The sequence below is a fragment of the Vanessa cardui genome, chromosome 29 (genome assembly GCF_905220365.1).
Source record: "Vanessa cardui chromosome 29, ilVanCard2.1, whole genome shotgun sequence".
Lineage (NCBI taxonomy): Eukaryota > Metazoa > Arthropoda > Insecta > Lepidoptera > Nymphalidae > Vanessa > Vanessa cardui.
The window spans coordinates 3261585-3271531 of record NC_061151.1 but is presented as its reverse complement, the minus strand read 5'-3'; the positions used below and the strand labels follow the sequence as shown (position 1 = coordinate 3271531).

The 9947-nt window shown below is 31.0% G+C and overlaps 1 protein-coding gene across 1 annotated transcript; it reads right to left on the bottom strand.

Moving 5' to 3' along the window:
- Nucleotides 1-1401: 1401 nt before the first annotated feature.
- On the bottom strand, nucleotides 1402-9834 carry LOC124541824 (peroxisomal biogenesis factor 19). The gene is made up of 8 exons (XM_047119730.1): nucleotides 9646-9834; nucleotides 7754-7912; nucleotides 7220-7270; nucleotides 6488-6579; nucleotides 5530-5655; nucleotides 4245-4396; nucleotides 2979-3099; nucleotides 1402-2069 (listed from the first exon to the last, which is right to left on the bottom strand). The coding sequence occupies exons 1-8, from the start codon at nucleotides 9707-9709 to the stop codon at nucleotides 1962-1964; spliced, it is 873 nt and encodes a 290-aa protein (XP_046975686.1). The 5' UTR covers nucleotides 9710-9834; the 3' UTR covers nucleotides 1402-1961.
- Nucleotides 9835-9947: the final 113 nt, after the last annotated feature.

Sequence of the window (9947 nt, the reverse complement as noted above, 5' to 3'; positions counted from 1 at the left end):
ACAGCCGCGAATCGCTTCGAAAAAGATGGTACGGCCGTGCCCGTTTTGCTCGAGACTTGGCTGGGGCACTACCGTGCCCCCAGATAAGGAATTAACTAATTAAGGAAGGAACGTAACTAGTATCAGGTATTCAAGCGCTGTGATTGGTTGAATATTGTAGCCTATCACCTATTGTGTTTTGGTTGCTGTGCTATTCCTTATTTCTTGTTCCTTATCTCTTATTTTTTTTCATTGTGTAATTGGCTTAACATAGCCTCTATCAAAGACAATGAGATAACGACATAGACAATTATACTATTTTTTACTAATATCTTACATCCCTAGTATCAATAAACCATTTATTGCTTACAACTCTTATTTTTCCAATGATCTATGAAGTAAAATCTATACGGGGCACCAAATCCTTCCCCCCACCCATTTAAACACAGATACTGGTAAGAAATAAAAAAACCTCATACTATCACCAATATATGATTTACGATTTCATTTTTATTAAACCTCTATAACTGTACATATCTTTGGCATGTACAAATTTTAATATAATTTTACATAAACGAAAATTAATAGCGAACAAAAAGACATATAACAATTTCAACTTTCATCAAAAACAGAATGTCACACCCTTTAAGCTAAAACGACAATCAATATATAAATTTTTTGTATAAAAATGTTTACTACACACATAGTAGCATATATATGCATATTACATCCTCGATCACATCAAACCACCATACAATTATAATAATAATCTAATCTAAACAAACATCAGCTATTTTATTTCGTATAAATTAAAAACAATCCTCAATCTAGTTGAATAAATAACATTTTAAAAAGAAATATATAATATAACAGGGATCGCTAAATGAATTTTCATATTCTTGAAATCCAGCTAAGAAAATGCATCCCTGATGTGTCGAATAAGAGAAAAATTGAATATTAAATAATATGCAATACGCTAAAGTATTAAGAACAGTTCTTGATTGATATATCTTTATTTAAAACAACATTTAGCTATGTATGTACAAATTTGTGAATCTATAATTAATGACACAGATTATACAAGATTTCGACCAATGATATATCTTCAATTCAAGCTCAAATTATTTATTTGCCGTTAAATCTGTTGTGATTGCAAGAAAATTGAAAACAAAAGTAGCTAAGTTAAATTATTGTATAAGTTTTAATGATATTATTCATTAGTAGGGTCAGCAAAATAATGTTTTTATACTAAATTAGAATTTTTTAGAAAATAGAAATCTATCAGGCAGGCATTCTCTCAGACTAGTTTAAGTCAAGTATAAACGAAAAATGTTGGCAGCAAAAATTTGTGTTCATACCTTAGAGTATTATAAGTGATGAAATAAAATAATTATTTTTAAATGCTTGAAATGAAAAAAATTGTAACGTTAATATATTATTTATTTAAACATCAGTCTGACAAATGGACTGATTTTAATCATAACTGATCTTGTATAAATAACCATCCATTACATCGTCACGCGCCACATATATTGAGAAATAAGATGTCACCTTTTAACCGGTATTCAAAATAAAACAATACATTAATAAAACTTCATTATTGCTGTCTGCCGATAGAATATGTAACTTCTATCATTATCATTTACGTTAATATATTTCTAATTCCAATCAATCATTACATCATCAATTAATTATGAAAACTAATAATGAACAAATCTTATTAATATTTTTTCTGACAACCGTACCTAAAAATTACGTACCGTCATCAGAAAAAAAAGTACCAATTACATATATGCAAACCGCTCGCGTTTAGCAATATTAAATGTTATATACATTACCTTTAATACTCTAAGGCTATGTGGTTACCACATATATGATATATGTATATGTGCGATCACTATGATCGAAAGCAATAACAATATATTGACAACGATCACGTTTTTTATTGAAAACGATCACAAAAGCACTGAATTCGTTATAGACTACATAATTGAACATTGTGAATCTTGATTGGTCGGTGCGATGAAACCTTCGGGGGGCACTGATATGTCACCCACTAGCTCTGTGGGGGGCTGACCGAGGTCTTGCATCTGAAAATAATAATATTATTCATAATAATTACAATGCATTCATCTTATACTCAGTGGTGATGGACGATGGGTGACGATAATATATCCCTCATTAGAACCAGTTGGAATAAGTGCGTGAAACATTTCCTTAGATTTAACTTATAAGTTAAGGACTTACAACACATATTCGACACATTGAGTGAATGAGAGCTAATGAAAGAAACTTAATTCTAACTGGCTAGCGGACTACACCACTTATCATTGTTATAATTAATTATATATATATATATATATATATTTCCGATTTCCTAGCTATATATATATATATATATATATATATATATATATATATATATATAGCTAGGAAATCGGCGTAGAGGAAGACCACTAACACGATGGGAAGACGATATCAGAAAAATTGCTGGACCAAAGTGGGGCCAAATAGCACTCAACGGGGAACAATGGCAATCCTTGGAGGAGGCCTTTACCCTAAAAGGATTCTTGCTTAAATTAATTGATGATAACATTTATTGGTAAATTTAAATTAATTAGGTTAACTAGCTATAAATTAGTAAAGTAAATTAAATCAATTTGAATTGGAAAACTACTGTAACCAATAAAAATAAAATTAACTAATGTAAAAATGTAAACAGTAAAAATAACATTGTATTTAGGTAAAGAACTTTTTTTTATTTTATATAATATATAAGTGGCCATAGACATAAGTAGCCTAAGAAATGGCAATCTTGGGACGTCAGTGTCATATGCCTTGTGCCTGTAGTTACATTGGCTCATTACCCCTTCAAACCGGAACACAAAAATACTAAGAATTACTTAGTATGTCTTTTTAATGGCAGAACATACAATACGTGGGTGATAATACCGATCTAGTATTACGCAAAGTAAAATATAGTCAGTAATATATAATACCTGTTGCATCAATTTGAGTACAGTCTCAAACCTCTTCCGTTTCACATCTTCAGGGTCTGACTCTTGTTCCGGTTCCAGCTCAGCGCACACTTGCTGCATGAGAGATTGCTGCTTCTCGAACCTAGAGTATATTATAATTATTAAAACCATGCATTTTCATGAAGAATCACTGGTCACTATGATCATGATATCAGCTAGTATGAACTCAAACTCATTTATTATACATATATTATTTTGACGACCTCTGTGGTCGAGTGGTGTGTACACCGGTTTTCATGGGTACTCCACTCCGAGGTCCCGGGTTCGATGTAGATTATCATTAGTTTGGGTTAGGTCTGGGTGTTTGTGGTACTGTTGTTACATGTGATTTTCCATAACACAAGTGCTTTATCTACTTACATTGGGATCAGAGTAATGTATGTGATGTTGTCTCATATTCATATTTATTTATTCAATATGGAAGCATTATATCCACATACTGATAGTTGAAAGAAGAAATGTTAAATAAACACTACCACCGGTTCGGAAAAGGAAACACCGAAAAACAACCGAAACAAACCATCGAAAGAAATTCAGCTAGTCTAGTCTCCAAATCAGGTTATGCAATGTATGCTTGGTATTAAACCTTAAGGGGGGAGGCCCCCTTACTGGGTAAGGTAAGGTAACATCTTGAGATCCCGACATGGACAAATATGTTTGTAACTGTTATTAAAATGTAATTATAGTTTAGTAGTAATGTAGTTTAGTTTTCTATGTTGTCTTGGGTGTGGGTGTTTGCGGTACCGTCGTTACTTCTGATTTTCCATAACACAAGTGCTTCAGCTACTTACATTGGGATCAGAGTAATGTAGGTGATGTTGTCTCATATTTATAAAATTATTTCTTTATCTATATTATTAACATTGCAAGATAGTGGTTTACAAAACTTATGACAAGTTACGGAGAAGTGTTTGAGGGTCAGTCATTTGATTTAGAATTACTTGGGATTTTTTTTTTAATTCAAGTATTTTTGTTGACCCTTAAAAGCAAAAGGAGGAAACTTACATTGTTAGACATTACGGGCCCCAGTGTGTATTGGTTTTGTACTTGTGGAAATTTGGCTATTGCTTTGCTAATATTTGTCATAATCTCGCCTCACATGGCACCATGAGATGTATGGTTAAAAGCAGGAAGACTTTAACAGGGAGGATAACCAACCAATCAGAGTCCATTACTCTAGTTCCAATAACATCTGTTACATAAGCATTTTTAATGTATGTAATTTACCTTTCATATTCGCTTTGTTCAACCTTTCCCTTATTCTCCGCTAACCAGGTAGGATATTTGTCGAGGAGTTCTTTCAGCGACGGGTACAGCACTTCCTTCGATAGCAATGACTGCATCATACCTTGCATGAACGGAACGAACATGTTGCCTTCCTGAAAGTAACAAAGAATTATCAAAATGACGACCTCCTTAGTCGAGTGTCGGTGTGTACACCGGTTTTCACGGGTACGCCACTCCGAGGTCCCGGGTTCGATTCCCGGCAAAGTCAATGTAGATTATCATTAGTTTTCTATGTTGTCTCGGGTCTGGGTGTTTGTAGTACCGTCGTTACTTCTGATTTTCCATAACACAAGTGCATTAGCTACTTATATTGGGATCAGAGTAATGTATGTAATGTTGTCTCATATTTAAAAAATAAAATTTTTTTTTTTTAATTGTTAAATAATTGGGGCTGGCATCCCTTTCCAGTTTCGCAGTTTCACATGAGATTTTTAAATATTTTTATTATTATACAAAAACATATGAATAAAATTTATTGAAAACCGCATGAAAATCTGTTTAGTAGTTTGGGTGTTTATTGCGAATATACAGACAGACAGTCGCGGCTGGGAGACTTTGTTTTATTATTATAAATATGTAGTTATAGTTACTGTGCTTTTAATCATTTAGAATGTCGGCCATACCATACAGGGTTATTGGTAACTCGAAGTATATCCGTTAGGAGGTGATAGGGGTGATTATTTGCAAAAAAATTAAACGCCATACGCATACTCCAAAAGTGAACCATTTTAGAGTTATCACATTTTTTAGCTTTTTTCAAAATTTGTCATAAATGCAACTTCAAAAATTTATTTAAAAAAAAGGTATCAATTAAAATCTATTTTTTTCTTTTGTTTTATAAAAACCATAATAGTCACCCCTTTAACCTCCTAACGGATACACGTCGAGTTACCAATAACCCTGTATAATAATTCTTGATATCTACTTATTGTAATTGTAGACATATTTGACAGGACAAGTGTTATAGTTATCTTCAGTTTTTAAAAAACTCTTTTCTTCTTTCAAATAATGGCAGAAAGAGAGAGAGAAATAATTTAAAAAGATGCCATCAGATTAATACTTAACCAATTACCAATGTCTATGGTCAGTTACCACGACAAAAAAAATTGATATCCAAAAAAAAAAATTGTCCTTCAAATTTACACCTATGTCAAATAAGATTCATATACTTTTTATTATATTGTAACTATAATTCCTCTAAGGAAGTTATTATATATAAATTTACCTGGTTCGCGTCGTTAACGTTGAAATTATTAAACATATTCGCTAGATCCTGCTCGGAGAAGGGGGTCTGAAGAGTCTCTGTGTTCGTATTCAAGTTTTGTAACGTCTGTGATATGGCTGCTGAAACCTGGAATAGTAATAACAGATTTTTAATAGTATTTTAACAATTAAAATAATGATGTGTTCCTGAGTTATATTACAGGTCTTAGCAGTGGCGGATTTATCAATAGGCTAAGTAGGCAGATTTAGTGGGGCGACAAATTTAGACCAAATTTGTTATTATCTTATAGACAAAAAACATATCATCTCACCTAGTTTATAATCATACTAATAACGGGAAAAAGCCTATGTAATGAGGACCATAGAACACAAATCATGTAATCAGTTGCAATTTCAGAATAAATTTAATTATATGATTGTGAACTAAACTAACGTATTGAATTTCAAAAGTCAGTAGGAGCTGAAAAAATTAAATAGCCTACTATTCCGCACTGGTTCTTGCAAACACTAAGTTGAGGGGCTTTTAATAGTCCACAATTGTGTATATCAACCGAATTAGCCTCTTAATTCATTGATGGCATATACAATATGATAAGAAAAAGTTCATTCAGGCATCAAAGAAGTCTTTAAGTGCTTTCAGGGGTACTTCGGTACGTACACACTGGCAATTTTCAGTCTCTAATATAATTATTCATATCTAAATGTTGATATTTAAGCTTATTAGTATCAGTTACATTTTATTAGTTTAGTAATTCAATATTTCGACACATTAATACATACGGAACATCTCACTAATTAAAAAAATATAAAACAACAGATTCCCATTTTATTATAGGATTGTTTTGATCGGTGATATTTTAAGTAATTTCTGAACAGGAAAAACCCTGTAACTTCTTAAAAGTCCAATTCAATAATAGTCCATTTCAATGTTTGGGCCAGGACAGGAGAAAAATACTTACTTCATCAATTTTCTCTTGTACAACTGGATCACTCGGTGCAGCTTCATTCTCACTAACTTCAGTCGGGGGCTTTAATACTTGTGCGGCTGCTTCTGTAAATTAAATATAATTATGTCACAACTTCAGTTTAACTATCGGTTTTAGAATTAATTAAAAAACAAGCCTGTGTAATTTGACAAATAAAAATATAAGTACAATAATTACTACACAAGTAATTCCAAAGGAAAGATATTTATTACTAGATAAAGAAATTATAGTTATAGGGAAACTGCATGAATTTAAGAATATCTGCTTTGAAGGAGCAACAAAAACAGCCTGTAAATTTCCACTGCTGGGCTAAAGGCCTCCTCTCCCTTTGAGGAGAAGGTTTGGAACATATTCCACCAGACTATACCAATGCGTGTTGGTGGAATACACATGTGGCAAAATTTCTGTGAAATTTGTCACAATCAGGTTGCCTTACGATGTTTTCCTTCACCGCTGAGCACGAGATGAATTATAAAGACAAATTAAGCACACGAATCAGCGGTGCTTGCCTGGGTTTGAACCCGCAATCATCGGTTAAGATGCACGCGTTCTAACAACTGGGCCATCTCAACTCTTCATTTAAAGGAGCATGATGAAATAATCTGTTCAAAAAATAGATATTTTTATCTGACTCGTAGGACATTTAGCTACTTTAAAAACTCACTTAATTTAAAAACTAAATACATATACTTTTTAATAATTTACCTGCCATTTTCGAAAATGTTTGTGCTATCTGTTCTTGAGTTATTTGGTCCTCTAGAAAAATAAAAGCAGATTATTAGTACAAAAAATTATCTAAAAACAGAAACATTTAATATCATAGTCTGTGAAGGTTCTCTTAAGATGGAAGACGAATTAAATTTAGACTGAGATATCCATTAATATAAAAACAACCTATACAAAAATTGTTTAACTAGTTCACTTTTTAAGATGAATGTGGGAAACGGTTTAATACAACTTTTACTTTTTTTTTGCTTGCAGTCTACAAAACTCTCATATATACATATACATATATTATATTTCACTTCCTATCTATATATATCCCTAAAGAGAATTTAATAATGAATTAACAATTGAACACAGAAAATAAGCCCTTTCTTATATTAATGTAATAAGTTAAAAAAAATCCATTTCTTTTAATTATACATCTTTTTCATTAATGTAACAAGTAATAATCATACCCATTATCTTTTCCCTAAGCTTCATATAAGCATTTTTTAAATAACATAAAAATCTAACCTGGCACACCACTAAATCCGCCGAGAATGGCCGCCATATTGCTCTCAAACTGAGCGGCAGCCTCCTTAATAAAGTCTTCACTCCACATGTTTTGAGCTGCCACACCATCCTCAGATTGGGCACTCTGCTCTGGTTTCTTAGTCATGTCTTGTAAGGCACCTAGACAGAAGTAAAATAAATATATATCATTCACACTCGTAATCATTCTGATGATTTTAGTTATGAGTGTGAATGTTGACCTTACTCTAAGAGACATTGAGGCATTACATATTATTCAAACATTAGTTAAGTTAGAAAAAGTTTAGATTTACTAATACAAGTATTTTAAACTTTTTTTTAAGTTGATTTCCTTACACTATTATTGGCATAGATTAGATGGCTCTATTCTTTTGTTTTTTTTTTTTTATCAAACATGTGGATAGATTGGCAAATGATTTATTCTTACTGTCAATGTGCCACTAATCTTGGAAACTAAGATGTTATAGCCACTTGTACCTAGTTCCACTAGGTTTCAAATTGAAACACAACCCACAAAGAGCTTACACAAAGCCCTACCACCAAATAAATGCTGCATTTTGTCTATTCTTGCCCATATGGAGGTTGCCTTATTCAATTTAGTTTATTTATTATTTATTTCATATTTTTTTTATTCATTTGAAAGGTAAACAGTTCAGATGTTAAACTATGTCCTTGTATTCTAATCTATATTCAAAGTAAGCCATTAAAAAATTTATAATGTTCTAGAAACTTGTGTAGAACTTTGGAGATTGTAATTTTTTAACAATTTGACCCAGTTAATATGGTAGAGGCCAGTGGCTGGATGTGGAAGACATGTAACCCATACTTATTCTTTGTTTACTTTATTTGTATTTATAAGTAATAAACCATTTTCAAACTCAAATTGCTTTATTCAATATAGAAGTATTACAGTTTGTTATTGATGGTCAATTGATTTCATTCTGATTCATTTCATATAACAAATCAAACATTGATATAATGATTTATACAGACATAAAAAATTAAATGGTATGGTATGGTAATATTGGTAGTGTTTCAATTAACCATCAATAAGAAAGTGTAATGCTTCTATATTGAATAAAGTTATTTGAGTTTGAGTTTAAACCTTAAGATTGTGTGTGAAAATATATTTAAATGAATCTCTGACTTATGCAATATTATATTATATTATAGAGTAAAAAAATCAAAAGAAAATTCTATTATGCCATGCATTTATGATAAGACGTTGATGACGATTGATGGTGATGAAGATGTTTTATTCATATCTTATATCAAATTAGTTGAGGTTCTTAGCTAATGCACAACTTCTGAAGATCACAGGATGTATACTCAAATTTTTTTACGATAACACAGATAATAATTGGTAACTATTTTATTAAAATGAGACTTGTAATATTTAACAAACTTTAAAGTATTTAACTTAGAACAATGAATGAACAAAAAGCTTGATAATATGTTATCACTTGAAATTATGGTATTTTTTCATTCTTTCACACAGCAGCAGAGCAATATATAATTGCTCATAAAAAGTTATATTATACTAAATATGTACTTTTTATGATGGAAAACTGATATATGAAGAGCAATAGATCAAAGGTCAATAAGTAATTAAAATTCAACTCAATGTTCAGTTTTTTAAGCATAATATAAATAATTTATATGCAAACTAATTTAGAATTTATATATAGATATATACAATTATTAATTTATTCTCAAACAATATAATTAATTATATTGACTTGAAAAAAGAACAAACCTACGACTAATAAAGTTTTTTTTTTTAAATAATCACTGATTAGTTGAAGGAGGAAATTTATAGGGATTGTTGTGTAACCCGAATATAGGTTACTTTAATTTGAAATAATAACACTTACTGTCCAATAAATCATCAAGCTCGGGATCAACGTCACTTTTTGCAACATCTTTATTTTCTGACATTGTAATTAAAGTTTATAGTATAATTAATTACTATGAAATCACGGAACTCACTTCGTATTCCGTAAATTCGGAAAAAAATTTGACTGATAAAACTTTAGTTGCCACAATTTAAAATTTGTCACAAGACTTACCATAGACTAACGACATTTATATGTAAAAATAAATAAAGACGGCGCCATACATATCCGTTATAGTCATTTACATATTATGAACCCAAAACATTAATGTAATTTATAAC

Excerpts from the sequence above, each read along its gene's own strand:
- LOC124541824 (XM_047119730.1), bottom strand. The coding sequence starts at position 9,709 with ATGTCAGAAAATAAAGATGTTGCAAAAAGTGACGTTGATCCCGAGCTT. Across the intron at positions 4,397-5,529 it reads ACGTTAACGACGCGAACCAG|GAAGGCAACATGTTCGTTCC; the intron begins GTAAATTTATAT and ends TGTTACTTTCAG. Across the intron at positions 3,100-4,244 it reads GAACAAAGCGAATATGAAAG|GTTCGAGAAGCAGCAATCTC; the intron begins GTAAATTACATA and ends AATATACTCTAG.